The 18,872-nt window shown below is 49.5% G+C and overlaps 1 protein-coding gene across 1 annotated transcript; it reads right to left on the reverse strand.

Annotated features, from left to right (window-relative positions):
* Window positions 1-2,282: 2,282 nt before the first annotated feature.
* On the reverse strand, window positions 2,283-8,919 carry SMAP2 (small ArfGAP2). Its single transcript, XM_033519577.1, has 9 exons — window positions 8,765-8,919; window positions 8,172-8,257; window positions 7,041-7,119; window positions 6,085-6,165; window positions 5,554-5,632; window positions 5,114-5,214; window positions 4,601-4,766; window positions 3,803-4,113; window positions 2,283-3,367 (listed from the first exon to the last, which is right to left on the reverse strand). Exons 2-9 carry the CDS (start codon window positions 8,243-8,245, stop codon window positions 3,239-3,241), a joined length of 1,020 nt encoding a protein of 339 aa, XP_033375468.1. The 5' UTR covers window positions 8,246-8,257; window positions 8,765-8,919; the 3' UTR covers window positions 2,283-3,238.
* Between the last annotated feature and the right edge of the window lie 9,953 nt (window positions 8,920-18,872).

The raw sequence follows: 18,872 nt of genomic DNA on the forward strand, positions 1-18,872 counted from the left end.
AGCAGGCAGGGGGTGACCTTCCCTTGGGAGGAGCTGCAGAATGCTGATCCCATTCCCTACAGGATCCCAGCTCCCTCTGGCTGAAAAGGGAATTTTTTCCTGCCACAGGGAATATCACAAAGGAATTCCTGATCCTGAGGGCCTCTGGAAGCCTGGGGGAGCCCCTGAATGTTCAGAGCACTTTGAAGTTGGTGGCCTTGTTTTCTTAAAGGGCTTTGATCTTTTCATGAAAGGAGAGAATCTTTCCCCATCCCATCATCTTCCTCCTCCCCAGCTCAGAATTCATCCCAGGAAAGAGCACCTGGAATGTTCAGGATGATCCAGGACTCCGGAATCTGTCATTAATCCCTCAAGTTTACACCTAAAAGCGGCTCTGGAGAAAGCAAAGTTGAGAATTTCTCCTGGAATTTGGGTTGGGAGAAGCACCAGGGAAATACAAGTAAGGGGGAAACTCCCAATGGATTTTTAGGAGTAGGCAAAGTGAAGTTTTGGGAATGTTTATCCCACCCAAAAATTCTGGATTTCCGTTCCAAATGGAGGGATTTTATCCATAATAAGGAATCCTTCAACCCAGCTTCCCCCTAAAAAGTTTGAGGGGAATTGTGGCATTCCAGGCTGGTTTGGATCCATTAAAAATAAAATAAAAGGGAACAAAAGGATGCAAATGATGAGGGATTAAAGGCAAAGAGACGCTCCCAGAGCTCTGCCAGAAATTCCAAACCCTTGGAAGCTGAAAGGAGGGACAGGGGTGAAAGTGCAAAACCCCACAAGGACCCCAAAATCCCTCCCATTTTCCAGCCTCAAATCCCCCCAAATTTGCATGGAAACTCTCAATGGGTTTTTAGGAGTAGGCAAAGTGAAGTTTGGGAATGTTTATCCCACCAGCTCACCAGGAGAGGGGGGGAAGTGTCAGAGCTTAATTAACCACGAGTTAATTGGCACTAAATGAGAATAAAGGGGGGAAAGGAGAGCCAGGGGAACTTTCCTTGGATATTTTAGGACTTGTGGGAGCTGGAATAGTGACTCCATCCCCCCAGTCTGTGCTAAACTTGGTTTAATGACAGATTCCTCCCATCCCTCAACTCCACCCTCCCCAAAATCAGCGGGAAGGGAGGAACTGGAGCATCCTCGGAGCCCCAGTCCCACATCCAAGAGAAGGGGATGGGTTTGGGATGTCTGCAGAAAAGTGGGAATATTTCAAAGAACTAACAAATGGAATTTTCTACCTGTGTCCTGTCCCGTTTTCTATGTGTGTGGTCCTTTCTTAAATGTCAAACTCTTGTATTTTTGTGGTTTCTATCTGCGGGACCGATGGCTCTGAGGGCGCACGTTGTTTTGTAAAATATTCCTGACATTTTCCTTCCCAAAAAATAAAAACAAAAAAAAAAAAAAAAGGGAGGAAAAGCTGAATTATTCACCTTTTAATTGGCTTTGCATGTACAGTATTGGGGCAGCAAGTGGAGATGATTAAAGCCAGCTTGAAAACTTCTTCCTGTGCTTGAGTTGAGTTTTCCACCCCCCAAAAAAACCCCAAATCATCCCACAACTCCTCCTGGATACTCTGGGAAAGAGGGGAATGGGATAAAACCTCTTTTTTTTGTTTTTTTCCCCTGGAAAAAGGAGGTTGGATGTGATAAAAGAAACCCCATAATGAATAAAAGTTCCCACAAGCACCCCCAAACCTCCCTGGCTCCCAAACCCCCTCCAGCTTCCCAAGAAAAATGGGGAGGGAGCTTCTCCCGAGGACACAGAGGGACAAGAAAAGGGGGAATGGCAGGGCTGGGTGGATTTTGGGATGAAATTCCTCCCTGTGAGGGTGGGCAAGGGCTGGGATGGAATTCTCAGGGAAGCTGTGGCTTCTCCACCCCTGGATGTGTCCAGGACCAGGTGGAGAAACCTGGATTGGGAAAGGGCCAGGGGGTGGAATGGGACCCAAACCATTCTGGAATTCCACAATTCTCTGATTTTCCCTGTTCCTTCACATTTTGGAAGAGCCTCAACCAGATTTGGTTAAATCTGAGTTTAAAGCTGTGATGAAATAATGGAATTAAAGCTGGAATAAAATCATTTAATGCAGGAATTCTGCTCCACCTTCCCCCCCATCCCAGAGCTGAGGGGTTTGTATATAAAAGTGTCAACTTTGGATTCTTCCAGGCCTGGTTGTGCTCCCTCAGCTCCCTGGCATTTGGGACAGAGCCCAAACAAAAGGGAACTTGGGCTGATTTTTGGGATAAAACTCCCTAAATTCCCCACACCTGGAGTGATCACCAGCACCAGAGGAGTCCACTGCAATATTTTATTTGGGAATTTACATATCCACAGGAGAGAGCAGACCACAAGTCCGACTTCTTGCTGACTTCTGAAGCAGTTTTGGGTTCTAGTGGAGATGAGAAAAGAAATATGCCTAAGATTAAAATGTCCCAAGCGAGCCAGGAAAGGGGAGAACGAGGATTTTACACAGGAACAACGACAACAAGAATGAAACAAAACAAAACAAAAGAAAAAAGTATAAATTAGGATGTCAGAGTCATTTTTTAAAAGTGTAAGAAAACTTGCACAGGGCTCTGGGCCCCAGAGAATTAACTCTGGTTAGATTGTTAGAAGTGGAATTCCATCAAATCCCAACACCAGCCAGAAAATTCACTCTGGAGTGCAAGTTTTTCACATTCCATCGGCTTTGCCCCCACTCTGGGCGAGATTCCTGCTTGCTCAGGAGGGGTGGGAGAGGGCTTTTCCCAAGGACTTTGGTTCCAAGGAGGGTGGGAGCAGGGAGAGCTCCGCTGGAGGAAGGAGGTAGCAAGGCTTGCTTGCCCCTGGGCTCAGCTTAAATCCAGTTCCTCAGCACCAAACCATGTTCCCCACCCCTTTTCCCCCCCACAAAAAAATTCTAACACTGGAGTTGAAGTGAGAAATGCCGGCAGTCCAGATCTGCCAGTCCCACCTGTACCCAGGTGCCCAGCAGGGCATGAAGTGCTACCCAGGAGCTCTGGTGGAGCTTTGTGCAGGGAGGGATCCCCTCCCCGAGTGCATTGACTGTGCTGAGAGCAGGGCGCTCGCGGCCTGGACACCGAGCTGGCCCCGTGGCTGTGACAGTGGAAAGGCAGAGATGGAGCTCAGGGATGGAAAAAAATTCAGGTTGGGCTGGGTCCCCAAACCCGAAAGCAAAAACCCTGAATGTCTCATGGAGCGGGTTTGGAGAACAGAACAAAGGCAGAAATGGTCACGTGCGAGCAAGCGCTCATTTCCACAGCGGGGAGCTGAGGGAGGGATTGCTGCCCTGGGCTCCTCCTCCTCCTCCCATGGACTGTCCATAGCCCATCATTCCATTGGCTCCATAGAAGTTCATCCCAGCCATCTGCTGGGTCACCTGCAAACGGGACAGGAGAGAGGTCAGGGATGGGCCTGGACACCGCCCACGGCTCCCAAAACCAGCTGAACCCTGAAGGGGAGCAGGGTGTGGCTCCCCAGCACGGGAGGACTTTGGGGCAGGTTGGACATCGGCAGGAATTCCTCCATGGAAAGGGTGGCCGGGCCTTGGAATTGCCCAGGGATGTTTGGAGTCCCCACCCCTGGAGGTGTCCATGGGCTCAATGCTCTGGGCTGGGAGGTGAGGTTGGAACTGGACTGGGAATTCTTTCCCCACCTGACTGATCCTGGGATTCCCAGCTGCTCCCAAAGCAGGGAAATCCAACTGAACCGTTCCCACACCGAGCAGAACCCCCCCAGAGATCCCCTGCACCACCATCCCTCCCCACCACCAGAAAATCCCTGCAAAAAGCCTCTCCAGGTGTGTCCCCCTCACCTGGGCGAGGTTCCACTGCAGCTGCTGTGCCGGCTGCACCCCGTACACGGGCTGGGCCACCGCGGCCACCCCGGCCACGTAGCCGGGCTGCTGGGCCCCCATCATCCCGTTGGGAACGCCCAGCACGTTGCCCACGTATCCTGCCGGGATGGCCATGGGTGCCACCATGCCTGCAGCTCCGGGCTGGGCCAGCAGCCCCATGGATGGGGCCACCATGCCCCCCATCATGCTGCTGGAGGGGGGCACTCCAGGGAAGCCGGGGTAGGGAGCAGCGGGATAGCCCAGCTGAGCCGGCGCCATGAACATCGCTCCTGGGAACGGCAGGGAGGGAGCAGGGAAGAACCGATCAGTTCAGGGGCTGGGATGTCAAAATCCCACTCACAATCTGGTTGGGATATCCAGACTGAGATGCTGCTGGTGCTGCTCACAGCTCTCAACAAAGCTGGAGAGGGAATTTGGGCAGGACATGCAGGAAGGGATTCCCAGTGCCACAGGGCAGGGTTGGGCTGGATATTGGGAAGGAATTCTTCCCTGTGAGGCTGGTGAGGGGCTGGAATGGATTTCCCACAGAAGCTGTGGCTGCCCCATCCCTGGAAGTGCCCAAGACCAGCTTGGAAAGAGCTTGGAACAACCTGGGATGGTGGAAAGCGCATGGCTGGAACAGGATGAGCTTCTCACCCAACCCATTCCAGGATCCTCCACCCACATTCCCACTTCTCCTGGAAGTTTATCAGCCCCCAGGACACCCCAGCCACCCTCCCTTGGTGCCCTCCAGGTCCCAGCTCGTGCCAGGGTTACCTTGAGCTGGCACCTGGGACATTTGGGAGCCATAGAGGGACAGGATGGAGTCTTTGGAGAGCTGCTTCTTCCCCACTTCCTCCCCCTTCCCTCCAGGCTCCGGGAAGAGATTCAGGTTTTCAGGAACAGAGCCGGCGCTTCCAGAGGTTGGCATGGAGCCAACGACCTGGGACAAAGAGACAGGATCAGGGCCAAATCCAGCACGAGGGGAAGAAGGGGACTATCCATCCTCGTGCAGGGATGTGTTGGGGTGATGGCTTCAACATGGAAGAGGGAGATTTTAGGATTTAATGAATGGAAATTGAGATGAAGCAAGATTTAGGGCAGACAATCGATGTGTGTGGTGAAACAGTGGCACAGCATTCCCAGATGGATACCCCATCCCAGGAAGTGTTCAAGGCCAGGCTGGAGCACCCTGGGATAGTGCAAGGTGTTCTTTAACTTCCATCCTAAATTATCCTGTGCTTCTACGACCCAACCAGGCTTTTCCAAGCACCAACATTCCCAGCTCACCTTCCTGGAGTCCAAGCTGGATCCCACGGATGCAAAGAGGTCCAGATCCTTCTCCAGGCTGCTGGGCCGGCCGTTGGTGACCGGCGTTGTCACCGGAGCATCTGCAGGGACAGAGAGGTCCTGGTGTCTCCACACTGCCCCAGCCTGGGGACACCTCTGTGACACCAGTGCCACCCCACCCAGTGACCTGATCCCCCCTGGTGCTGGAAGGGACTGGAGCAAGGTTTGGGAAGTGTCCCTGGGTCCTGTTTGTGCCACCAACCTCCTGGAACACCACAGGCTCCAGGAAAAAGGGAAACACATGGGAAACTCTTCCCAAGCAGCACTGGAGCAGCTCCAGCTGAAGATTCCCGCAGGATTGCTGGAATTGTTCACCTGACAGGGAAAATTAGCACTGAAACTCTGCAAATTCCCCAAATTTCTATACCAATTTCTCTTACCCAGGCCCAGCAAGTCCATGACTGGCTCAGATTTGGGGGAACTTTTCCTGGATTGCTGCGTTTCATCTTTCTTTTGAGGCTGGGGAAAAGAAACAACACAAATCTTGTGCAGCTTTTGGGTTCACTCTGAAATGTCAGAGGTTTTAATGAGATGAATCCTTAAAATCCCTTTTTTCCCCACTGGATCTAAATCAAAAATAAAAGCAAAACTCTCTCTGCTCTTCCAAAATGAGAATTTCAGTGAATATTTCCAAGTTTTTTACTGTCCCAATAGGTTGTCAAAGCCAAGCAGGCTCTAAACCAGGGAGAAACAGCTGCTGGAGCTGGAAAAATCAGCAGGGAATAGCTGGATTCCAACCTGCACATCTGCTCAGTGTCTGGTGAGCCGAGCAAAACAAGCTCCCACCAGAGACTCAAAGCACCCAGGGTGTGACTGAGGCCAGAAAAATGCTCCCAGAGCAGGCTGGAATCTCTCTGCTCTGCCTCAGGGATGTCTCCACAACTGCTCCAAGATTTTCTTCCTCATCTTACCATTTTCACCTTCTCAAAGATGATGGGTTCCAGTTTTCTTTCTGATTCATTGCTCCTTTTCCATTTGTCATCCTTTTCTTTCTGTGAGGGTAAAAAAAAATCACTGGCATGAGGGAGAAAGTTCCTGATTACAGCAAGAAAAAGCTCACACCTGGTGCTGTAACTGATCTAACTTATTTAAACTGATTTTAAAATCAGATCTATCTCTGATTTTAGATCAGAGATAAAATCCCTCAGAAACAGCTGAATTTGAGGTAAGTTTTTGCACTTTTCCTGCTCTAAGCAAGGAATTGGATAAAACCTTTCCAGGATCTCCTCCAATCATTATTCCTGGAGAATTATTGCCTCCCTCCTCTTCCATCCACACAAATCAAACAGCTGGAAGAGGAAGAGGGAAGAAAACAGGAATTTAAACAATTTTGCCATCCTTTTCTTTCTGTGAGGGAAAAATCACTGACATGAGGGAGAAAGTTCCTGATTACACCAAGAAAAAACTCACACCTGGTGCTGTAACTGATGTAAAATCCCTCAGAGATAAAATCCCTCAGAAACAGCTGAATTTGAGTTAAGTTTTTGTACTTTTCCTGCTCTAAGCAAGGAATTGGATAAAACCCTTCCAGGATCTCCTCCAATCATTGTCCCTGGAGATATCCATCCACACAAACCAATCAGCTGGGTGAAGAAGAGGGAAGAAAACAGGAATTTAAACCACTCAAAAAAACTCCAACCCCCAGAGCTCTGCCATGTCTGTGATCCTGCTTTTTCTCCTTTTTTCCTGGATAACCTGGAGATCTCCAGAAGATTCCCTACAGCAAAACCCATCAGCATCTTCAAATCTCCTCAGTGCTGGGCAGGAATTCATCCCATGAAGTGCAAGCAGCCCTGGAGAAGAGATTGCCCCTGACACAGGGAACATTTGAAGTGTTTTAATCACAAATTTCAACCTCCAGACTCACCCTGAAGGCGTTGATGTCAATGCTTCTGTCCATGTATTTCTTCTTCTCGTATTTATCCCGGATAAAACTCTCCACAGCTCTACAGCAGCTGGTTAAGGACAAAGGATTCCAGAATAGAAGCCTTATTTGACAGGGAGGAACAAGGTACAGGCTGTAACTAAATTAAATCATTGTTTAAAGAGCATTTCCAGCAGTAACTTTCTTAAAATAATTTACTGCTGGATCCCAGCTCAGTTTTTGCCTGTGGGTTATTCCAGGTTATTTCAGTGCTATAAAAAGGGAATTAAATCAGGATTTAGGCTCTTGCTGTGTTTTCTCCACTGCTTTTGTGGGGGTTTTTTTGCCCCAAGCATCCTCTCAACACATTCAGGTGACCAGCACAGATCACAGTGGTCACAACAGGATCCTGCACCTCAAAAAGCACCTCAGCTATCAGATTAACTCAGAAAATGATGGTGAAAGGTACTCTTGTGGGGATTTCTTAGCTTCACATCATCCTACCCCTGTTTACTCAGCATTCCTGACAGGCAGGAGTTACAGCTGAAGTTTTCAGCAGCATTAAAAATTCCATTGGAGAATCCCAGTTTTGGGATGCCAGGGAAGGGAAGAGACCTTAAAGCCCTTGGGCTCGTTCTGCTATCCCAGGCTGCTCCAAGCTCCATCCAGCCTGGGAAACACTTCCAGGGATGGGGCAGCCACAACTTTCCTGGCAAACCCATTCCAGCCCCTCCTCACCCTCACAGGGAGGAATCCCTTCCCAAAATCCCACCTATCCCTGCCCTCTGCAGTGGGAATCCACCCCTTCTATCCTGTCCTTTGTCAATCATCTCTCTCCATCTCTCTTGCAGCTCCTTCAGGTCCTGGAAGGCCACAATTAGGTCTCCACAGAGCCTTTGGAATACTCAGCACTTTGGAAAATCCAACCCTCCTGTTCCTTCCAGGTTCCAAACCCCGAGCAGCCTCCTGTGGTGACCTTGGTGTCCCAGTTCTCCTCCCCCACAACTCGGCAGCAATTCCTTCATTCCCATTCCCTGCCCCAGGGAACTCCTCCTCCTCCAGGGAGGTTTAACCACACAGCTCCAGGGTGGAAAGGCTCTGTGTTTTTGTGTTTTTCCAGGGAACAAAGGATGCTGGTCTGTCTGGGGCCTCCGGAAGTTCTCGGGCAGGTAGGCTTCGTAGAGACGATTGGCTTTGCCGTTCCCCATCTCCTGCACGCACTGAAATCCAAACAAATTCCTTAAAATTTTCCTTTCCCAGACATAAAAGCTTTCCCACAGCATTCCAGGCTGCCAGGGAAAAGAAATCAAGGGAGGGAGATGCTCCTGAAAGGCACTCTCCACACGCCAGGGGATCCTGAGGCAGCTGCTCCAATCCCCTCCCATCCCATTTGCCAATCCTAAGCAATATTCAGTGCAAGGCAGGATAAATATCCCCTTAGCAATCCAAAATCCCTCTGGAAATCCCTGGGACGCTCCAGGACAGGTGGGAAGCACCTCCAGGCAGGGATTGGTAATTTAACAGAGACCTGCAGCTTCTTTAGCTTCACTCTCTGCTGCTTGTCAAGCCTGGAATGGGGACATTTTCCCTTCCAACCCATCCCAGCTGGAATTCTTCTTCCTCCTCCACTTCCCACATTTTTTGGGCTATCCTGGCTTGGTTTAATTCTAAATTTATGAAGCTCCACTAACACAAAAACCCCCTCAGTGTGTTATCCCAGCCTTTACCTGAATCTGTTCCTGTGTCCACTGGTCGAGGTTGACGGATTTGACCCTGGATATGTGAACTCCCAGGTTCCTGTGGATCCCGGCACAGCGGATGCAGATGAACACCCCAATATTCCAGGATGCCCATCGTGGCCCTGGGAAGAGACAGGAAAGTGTTTCTCATTAATCCAACCCCCACCCTTTTTTTTTTTTTGCCTGGAGAACAGGGAAACTGCACCAAGTGAACTGGGATTGAAGCCTTTGGATTCTCATCCAGGCTGGAAACTGCAATTCCACATCAGCAGGATGTTCCAAATCATTATCCTTGGGGATCTGTTGCCTCCCTCTTCCATCCACACAAACCAAACAGCTCAAAGAGGAAGAGGCAGGAAAAGAGGAATTTAAACCACTCAAAAAACTCCAACCCCCAGAGCTCTGCCATGTCTGTGATCCTGCTTTTTCCCCTTCTTTCCAGGGTAGCCTGGAAATCAGCTCCAGAAGAGTTTTTCCTACAGCAAAAACCCACTCAGCATCTTCAAATCTCCTGAGTGCTGGGCAGGAACTCCCAGCTGAGCCAGGGGAGCAGCACCAAGCCCAGGATTTGGCCCCCAGAAGCAATCCCAGCCCAAGGAATGATCAGTTCACTCCAGTTTCCACGGTTCTGACGGAGATTCCCGGTTTTCATGCGGCTTGGACAGGCAGGACAGCTCCGAGGTGTGGATGGGAGATCATGCCAGGGATAAAAAAAACACCCACAAGGGGAAGATTAATGAGCTCAGATCGACTCAGTGCACCCAGGAATCCCAGCAGGGCATTCCCCAGGGGATACAGAGATCCACAGGAATTCCCACCCCTCTCCCTGCCAGGCCAGACCCTCAACCCTACTGAATATTTTAGGAATATTTTAAAATTAAACCCCCTGCTCCCAGTGCAGAGTTCCAGCTCCCAGCACAAACTGGTGTCCCAGTGCATGGGAAACTGGGAGAACAGGGAACAAACAGCCTCCAGCAGCCCTTTTTCCAGACATTATTCCGGAGGATGAAGAGTTACCCGCTTTTTCTTGCCACAACTAAAATAGCAGAGCTTCAAGTTAATGAGAGGGAGGTGGGAGGGGGGGAAGAGGGGGAAAGTGTCATTTTGAAGCCCTAAAAAAGCAGTGCTGTATTTGAGATTCTGTTAACAATTTAATTCCTGCTCATAGGGAAAGCCTGGAGCATCCTGAGGGATGTGGTGCTGAAAATGCAACCAGGGACCCTTCCAGAGCACAGGTATCCAACCTCCAACAGGTAACTCCAGCACCTCTTCCAGGGAATTCACTTCAAAAATGCCTTTATTAGGTTTTCTGGCCTCTCCTGCCATTATTTGCTGCTTTTTCCCTCTCCAGGAGTGGCCTTTGGGAATGATATAAATTTAATGGAGCTGAGGAATTCACTTCCCAGACACCTTTGCCTGCACCTCAGTCCCTTTATTGCCTCCTTTATTACCAAAGCAAAACCCACAACTTCTGCACCACCTAAACATGCCCAAAAAACTGGGAATAAAACCCTTAGAATTCCTGTGATTTCCACACGGAATTCTCCCCCAGATCCACCCCCAGGGCTCTAACGTGAGACTGCTGGAAGGATTACCATGAGATTCAAGGTTAGACTTAAACTCCAGATAAATTTAGCCCTTGATAGGACTAAAAGGATTAATGGGCAGCTCCTGGGGTAATCGGCTCAGTGGGTTTGTCACATGGACCAGCTCAAGCCACCACAACCTCCCACTAAAACATGACTCAGGGGTAGTGTCACACCCTCCTGCTGCTCCAGTGTCCCCTGAGGGCTCTGGGACAACAAGGAAATCACAGCTGGAATGTGCTGCAACTCCTAAATCCAAGTTCTGGGACAGGCAATACAGGCAATTATATATATAATTATATAATATATATATATATATATTTATATATATTTAATATAAATTTAATTTATATTTAAATGAAAATGAATCTTTAGGGCTTCTTGAACTTCTCCCAGCAATAAACACATTATACAGCCAGAGGTGAGCTCTGCTCTGGGGAGATTCCATCTGGGATTTGGGTGTCCTTGCACAGACAGAAGGTGCTGCAGGAAAGGCTTCAAATCTTCAGGGAACAGAGGAGCTGGGGGATGCAGGGATGGTTTTATTCTGGGCAGAGGCACAGATTGTGACCCCAGCAGCTCAGGATTCTGCTCTGTGACAGGAAGGACACAGAGCCACACAGGGAACAAATCTGGATTTTCCAAAGTGCTCCCTTGCAGCCACAGCAAACCCTGGTGGGGTCAGGTCAGATCCAACACCCCTTCCCACACCTCCAGCTTAACTAAACCAGCATTTTAACCTTCAAATGCCTTCTAGAAATGTCTTTTAGAATGTCTCACAAAGCCCTGAGTTTGTGGGAGGAGGGAAGGGCTCGGTGCAGATGTAAACAACCTCCCACTTCCCTCTTCGGAGCAGCTCACACTGAAACATCTCCCACTAAAAATCTCCCTGCAAGTGCCCAGCGCCTCACATTTTGCTTTTTAGGGGTTTTTGCAGGCATTTCCCCAAGGTTTCACAGCTCTTTTCAAGGTGATTTGACTGGAAAAAGCCCCAGGTGGTATCTCCAGATGTGACTTTCACCCCGTGCTGCTGCTTTTCACCTCCCCAAAACCCAGCCCCAGCTCAGACTCTGCAGCAGCTCCAGTGAGGAAAGGGGGAAAAACGCCTGGGATGGAGTTTAGGATAAAATTTTTCTGAGGAAAATGGATTTATATAAATAAATAACAACAGGGCAGCTTTAATCAGCACAGCTGAACTGCCTGGGAGAATAATCACCCCTCAAAAGAATTGGGCAGACCCTGATAACCCCACCACGAATTGAGGACAGGGAGCACCTCACCCTCCTGGCTCAGGGAATTATGGATTTATCTCCCACATGGTTGAGGACAAAGCCAACATAAACATTCAGCTCCTTAAATCACTAAAAAATAGAATTGTTTCTCTCGTGAATCATCTGGTTGATGTTATAAAATCAATTCCCCCGAGGCTGAGCACCCTCAGAGCCACCAGGCTGAAATGGAAACCCCATTCCCACATGGAAAACTGGGAATTTCCTCCAGTGCCCACCAGTGCCAGCCTCTCCTGGTGCTGACACTGCTTTTGTCTCAGCTTTATGGATAATTTTAACATCCATGGGAAGCAAAGTCACCTGGCACCAACCCTGCTCTGCTCTGATGGAAATCTGTGCCCCTGGGCTTGCACAAATCCCTCCTGGATTGAAGGAAACATCAATTTGGATAAGAATCCAAACACTTTTCAGAGCCTGGATGCCCACTCAGCCCTGGCACAAGATTTAGGGTAGCTCAGACCCCCTTGGGATGCACTCCCAGCCTGGTGGGGGCTGCAGGAGGACCACGAGCTCCAAAGCATCCCTTGCTCAGTGGAATTTTCATTCCCAGCTTTCCTGAGCATTTGAGGACGTTCCCAAGTGAGGATGCACCATCCAGTGCTCCAGGAGACAATTCCAGAGCCTGTTTTACATCATTTACTGTCAAAATAAACTCCACATACCAAACTTCTCCTGCCAGCTCCAGTCCCCGTCTAAGTCCTGCTCATTACTGCTCCAAGGGCTGCTGAGCAATCCGAATGACTGAAAAGGATCCTAATTCCCTTTAAAACCCCGGGCCCCATTCCCTTCTCAACTCCCAGCCTGAGGAGCCTGCTCCAAATGAGTCACTGCTCCAAGTTCACACCCTGGAGTGGTTTTAATTGAGAAATCCCGAGGGGATTCACTCCTCACACTTTACTCAGGCACCAAACTCTGGCCCGAGTTCCTGAGGCAGCCTTTTGCAGAACTAACTCTGCAGAAAGCGTTTTAAAATAAACCAGGAGGTGGCTGCAAAGCCACAGCTCCATGGAAAAGGAGGAGCAAGGAAAAGAGAGATGTTTCCATGGGCAGGATTGAGGGAACATCACCATTCTGATGAAATATTCCCAGTGGAAATGAGCAGCCAGCTCTTCCAGGGATACATCCATGGATCCCAAAACTGCCCCAAAACTGTGGAGTCATCCAACCATCCCCTGAGAGAAATGGATGTGGGGAATTGTCCCTGGAGAAGGAGAATCCCTGCCAGGGGACATTCACACCCTCAGCTTTTCACCAGAGAAAAAATTTCCTCGAGTCCAATCTGAAAATCCTCATTTTTTTGCAGAGCCAAATGAGGAAAGGACTCAGGATCCAAGAGGTTTCCTCTGCCCTGTGGTTTCCTCGCTCTGTAAAGAAATTGCTCAAGGATTTATTTCCATTTGTCCTGCTCAGAGCTGTGACCAAGCCTCTCTTGCAAAACAGCTTCCTCTGCTCTTTGTGGAAGTGTCTACTCTGCACTTCCAGGACTTTGGGGAACCAAAGGAAAACTCACTTAAATCAGCTCCAAGAGCTCTAAATGATGTTATTTAGTTATTAACACTATAAATCGCTGGGCTGAGCACAGCTCCTGCTGCAGGGATCACAGATCCAGCTCAGATTTGGGATTAATCCCTGCTGCACTCCCAGATTTAAGCCTGGACTGAGTGATTTCTGCAGTTTTCAGGGGATGCTAAAGCCAAACCCTCACTTTAGCACACACAAAACTGCTTTGATAAACATTCACACCTCATCAAGTAGTTTCATCACCCCAAAATTCAGCTTTATCCCATCTTTCAAAAGAAAAAAAGGCTGTTTGGGGGATTTCTTTGTACTTTCTTTCTCCTTCAAAATAATTGCAGGCCTCAACCACATTTCCCAAAAAAATCCAATGTGCTGGCTGTGATTTTGGCCAAAAAAAGGTTTGAAATCTTCCAGTTTACCAAAAATATCCAATATTTGAGGGCCCTGTGGCCTCAAAGATCAAGTTTTGTGCGTTTTTAAGTAAAGATGAGCAGCTTTCAGCAGCTTTATCACTTTATCACATCGTGTTCTTTGAAGTGCAGGTGGAGGAAATGAAAATTTCTGTGAACAGCAGGGTGGGGCTTTCCTGCTGCTGCAGAAAGGGATGGTTGTTTCTTCAGTCAATTAAATGGTGACAGGGACAATTTCAAGCAGTGCTATCATCAGGATCCAGGAACAAGAACTGGGTGATATCACCGACACTGATGGTGCCACAGCTTAAAAATATAAACATACATTAAAATAAAAAATAAAAAAATCAGTCAATTCCACAATCCATGGACTTCCTGTGGAATCAGTTTTTCACCAAAACCATGCATCAGTCAATCCTAGAAATTCCAGATTGCAAGAAGGCCTGAATTTCCATAAAATGCAAAGAATTTAGGTGATAGGTGCACCTGTAAACAGAGCAGCAGGATGGAAGCTCTGCCATCAGTAAATTGACTTTTGATGCTGTTAATAGAATTTTGCTGCTTTTTAAGATGTTTTTAATTCGTCACTCGGGTGTTAAAAATATTTAGACTCTGTTTTCCAATTTAATTTGAGTTGGGGATGTTTTAGGAGCCACCAAGTGCTTAAAAAAAGCTCCAGGCAGAGGAAGGTCCTGGGTCAGTTTCTGATGGATGAAGAATTTTTCCAATTTCTGCAGCTACACATGGACTATCCATTGAAATTCCTAGGGAAAGGGTCAGGAAGGAATGGCATATCTTGCCAAAAGTAGAGATAAACTGATTTATTAAGGGCCAGGTAAACCCAAGCTCACACTCACTGCTCCAAAACAGCTCCTGCTAAAAGCTCCAATCCTGTCCCAGATTCCTGGGCCAAAGGGAACCACCACTACAAGGCACCAGCCCGAAGGATCTCTGAGCTATTCGTGACTTTTTGGTTGGTTTCAAGACCTACTTTGCATTTTGGAGCACGAGCTCCCTTTGCACTGCAGCTGCCGTTCCTTACATAACCACCGGCAGTTTCTATAGGAACAAACTTTACTCCAGCTGGAAATCACCTGGCGTTTTTTGGGGAGCTTTCTTTTCCCACCTCCACGCCCCAGGTGGGTCAGGACAGAGAGCCCAGGTGCTTCTGCTCCGAGGATTATCCCTATTTCTGGCAGATGTAGGGCCAGGGATCCAAGTGTGACTCAGAGCTCTGCTTAAAAGGGATCTTCCTACAACTAATTCCACACTAAATCCCTGTGGGGAACACTGATGCTTTTTTCCCTTGCTTAAGTGGGAAGTTACAGCTTCAGGCAGGCTCAGGGTGGACGGAGCTGTGTCCTCTCCCAGCTTTACCCTGCTGAGGTGAAGATCCCAGAGGGATAAAGTGAATTTCAGAGCGTTTCCACTCCCTTTGTGCAACCTCTCTGATCTGAACTGGGAAAAGCAGAATAATGGAAGATCCCAGAATATTTTGGCTGCAGCTGAGGATTCAAATGAACACACAACCCACATGCATCCCTCTGGCAAGATTCCCTTGCATAAGGCTGAGTTTTCTCCTCATCCCAGATTCCCTAAGCCAAGCTGAGCAGTTCCAGCCCCACCACTTTGGGTTTTTAGAGGCACAGGCTGCACACTCCCCCTCCATCAGCATTGCCATCCTGATCCTCCTTCCTCCCATGCAGCTGTTCCAGCAGCTATTTAAAAAGTTCCTCTTGGAATTGCTCAGACTGCAAAGGAAATTCAGCTGCAGCTCAAGAGGCTGATGGAGGAGTTGAGTCACGCAGATTTTTGGGGAATATTTGGTTTGGATTAACAGGAGTTAGGCTGGACTAAAGCAGCTCCACCATAAGATAATTCCCAAATTCCACTGGAAGTCAGCCTCCCCATATCACCTACTCCAGCCCCAAGCTTTTCCCCCTTCCCATCCCATATTTAACCACCTCTGGGCAGCGAATTCCCCACTTACACCTCTTTTATTTCTGGTGAAGAATTAAACCTGGATTTGCACCGTGTTCAGCAGCACTTCTCCCATCTAGTCCCTTGGGATACACGGGATGGATTTAGGCCTGGACCCCATGGATCTCACAAGACAAAGGGATGAAGGGAAGAGCCAGACAAACCAGGGGGGGAGCACAGGGTGACCTGAACCTCAGGGCAGCCACGGCTGCCAGTGCTGCCTGGGAGGAAGCTCCCGCTCCGACGTCACCGCCCTGGGATCCATGGAGCTTGCTGGATGGGACTGGAGAGCAGAGGGAAGAGTTTGGGAGAAGGAGAGAACCAAACACAATTAGCTGGAGAGCAGCTAGAGAGGCAGCAATGAATCCACTCAGTGTCGCTCAACTGGAATTTTCCAAATCCTGGTGGAGCCCAACTCGGAGATTTCAGCACTTCCCTCCCTCCCTCCCTCAGCCATTCCAGCTCCAGACTCCTGCTCCAAGCAGGGAATGAGCTGCTGGATGCTCAGCTCAGGCTGTGCAGCAGCTCCATTATCTCACACACACACACACACAGGGAACAGCAGCACCACGGCCGCCCTTGGAACGCCTTCACCATGGGAATGGCGCCGGTAGGAAAAATCCCACCTGCCCAGCAAGTGCTGCTCTTTCCAGGTGTTTCTCCAAGTGACTCCCACAGCAAAGACCTCCAAGAGAGGATGAGAACTCAGCAGTGCCCACCCTGCCCTAGCTCAGCTCACCCAGTGCCCCCAGACACGAGGTTGACAACAAAAAGAGGAAGAAGAGATTTCACCCAATTTCCTGCAAAACAAGAGCTCTGAGCAGGGCTTGCTGATGCTGCAGCAGCAAAACCACCCTGGGGTTTCACAGAATCTCACCCTGGGGTGTCACAGAATCTCACACTGGCTCGGGCTGGAAGTACATTAAAGCTCATTTAATTCCACCTCTGCCCTGGGCAAGGGACACTTCCCACTAGCCCAGGTTGCTCCAGCCTGGCCTGGGACACTCTAGTCCCTGTACAGAGAAGCAGCTTTGCTTCCAGACACCCCTGGAGGTGCTGAGGGCACCACCTGGGGCCACCACGGGGCTCCTTTCCGTAGGCAGAGTGGAATGTTGCAGTTATTCCAGGAGGAACATCAAGCCTTCCCTGGCATCGCTATTGGGAGAGCCCCGCGTTCACCAAAAGTACCAAAACTGCCACAAAAGCAGTTTTGCTTTTCAGCAAAAAAAGCTTTTTGCTCTTCAGCAATTCCCTGAATTGCTGAAATCCCCTGGAGCTCCAGGAAGAGGCAGCTCCATTCACCAAAAGCACCAAAATTGTGCCCAAAACTGCTGAAATCCCCTGGAGCTCCAGGCAGAGACAGCTCCATTCACCAAAAGCACCAAAACTGCCCCAAACCTGCAGGAATTCCTTGGAGCTCCAGGCAGAGACAGCTCCCATGGCACCACATTGATCAAAAGTACCAAAATTACCCCCAAAAGCTGCAGGGATTACCTGGAGTTCCAGGCAGAGACAGCTCCCATGGCCACACATGCCCTGGAGGAGGAGATTTCCCACTTCCAGAAATCTCATTAGTGCAGGGGGTAATTAGTGGATCAGATAACTGGGGACAACCCCAGCCTGCTCTTCAGGACTGGTACAATCCATGTTCCCAGACAGGAGCAGCTCCCAGCTTTGGAAAGGCTGCACTCCACACTGGAACTTCATTATAATTATTAATTAACTGGAATTCTGCACTGCCAGGATGTGCTGTGACCAGGAGAAGCTCCACCACCCCATCACCCGCAGCTGTGGGGTTGAATTTATTCCCATTTTGTCGGAATTTGCTGTCTCAGGCCTAGAAAGCTGAGATAAAGGAGCTATTTCTGCCCTCGGGGCTGGCAGGAGGTGCCAAGAGATAAAGGATTGGCACGGGAGGGGAACATCCTGATCTCCAACAGCACCTTCATCCCAAAGCCAGGTGGGCTCCATAGAGGTGGGAAGGATGAGGTTATTGTGGTTTAGACATTTTTAGGGTGAAAAGAAATCATAATTATCTAATTTTGAACATTGCTCAAGGGGGCTCTGCAGTTTTTGAGGTCACACTGAGGTGACCAAGTCCTCTGTTTACAGATGGATTTGGCCAATCCCTCCTCCAAGTTCACTTCCAGCAGTTGCTGGGAAATGAGGCTCAAGTCCAGATCTACAAGTGATTATGGCAGCTCATTAAAATGGGATTTTGGGCAACTTTAACTCTTTTGCTGCAGGAAAACAAAGCAGCAACCACAGAGCAGCAGCAGGGGACAAGGAACAGTTTTATTTCTCTGTTTCATCCTCTGGAATTCAAACATTTCCTTTCTCAGGTAGATCAAGGTCATAACACGCCTTGGAATCAGAAAAACATGGAATGGTTTGTGTTGGGAGGGACCTTACAGCTCGTTCTGTTCCACAGGCAGGGACACTTCCCACTATCCCAGGGTGGCCTTGGACACTTCCAGGGATGGGGCAGCCACAGATTCCTGTGCCAGGGCCTCCCCACCCTCACAGGGAAAAACCAGCTGGGAAAAGAAGCAGAGGACAAAAATCTGCAATTCCTCCAGTGCTCCATGATCCCAGGGTGAGGTTACAACTCCTTCCCTGTCCTTACAACATCCAGGGCAGATCCTGCTGCACATTCCAGCCCCAGGTGACAGGATGTGACTCCCCAGAGCTGGAATTCCCTCAATTCTACAGCGACGGCTTTTCCAGGTCCCTCTTCTCCCCCTTCCAGGGGAGGCCCCCACCCACCCTGAGGTGTTTCCCGGGATTCCCACGGGGAAATCTGGGGCCATCCCTTCCCCATCTTCCAGAGGCACCGGGAAGGACAGCTCCTCCAGCAGCTCCTCCCGGTGCGACTCGCACAAACCCAGCTGTGCTGCAGCCAAAAACTGGGGCTTTTCCCCCGAAAACCACCCCGTTCTCTCCTCCAAAACCACCCCGTTCTCTCCCTCAAACCATGGAGTTCTTTCCCCTAAAACCACCGGGTTCTTTCCATTAAAGCCACCCTATTCTTGCCCCCAAACCCACCCTGCTCTCTGCCCCAAACCCATCCCATTCTTGACCCCAAACTCACCCCGTTATCTCCCCCAGACCATGGAGTTCTTTCCCCTAAAACCACCGGGTTCTTTCCATTAAAGCCACCCCGTTCTCTCCCCAAAACCATGGAGTTCTTTCCCCAAACCCACCCCGTTCTCTCCCCCAGACCCACCCCGTTCTCTGCCTCAAACCCACCCCGTTCTTTGCCCCAAACCCACCCCGTTCTCTGCCCCAAACCCACCCCGTTCTCTCCCCACAC

The sequence above is a fragment of the Parus major genome, chromosome 23, assembly GCF_001522545.3.
Source record: "Parus major isolate Abel chromosome 23, Parus_major1.1, whole genome shotgun sequence".
In the NCBI taxonomy this organism is placed as follows: domain Eukaryota; kingdom Metazoa; phylum Chordata; class Aves; order Passeriformes; family Paridae; genus Parus; species Parus major.

Bases quoted from the DNA above. Each gene is read 5' to 3' on its own strand.
- SMAP2 (XM_033519577.1), bottom strand. From the start codon at position 8,245: ATGGGGAACGGCAAAGCCAATCGTCTCTACGAAGCCTACCTGCCCGAG. The intron at 7,120-8,171 runs GCATCCTTTGTT...CAGCTGCTGTAG, and splicing joins CGGAGGCCCCAGACAGACCA to AGCTGTGGAGAGTTTTATCC. The intron at 6,166-7,040 runs GTGAGTCTGGAG...TTACCCTCACAG, and splicing joins TTGACATCAACGCCTTCAGG to AAAGAAAAGGATGACAAATG.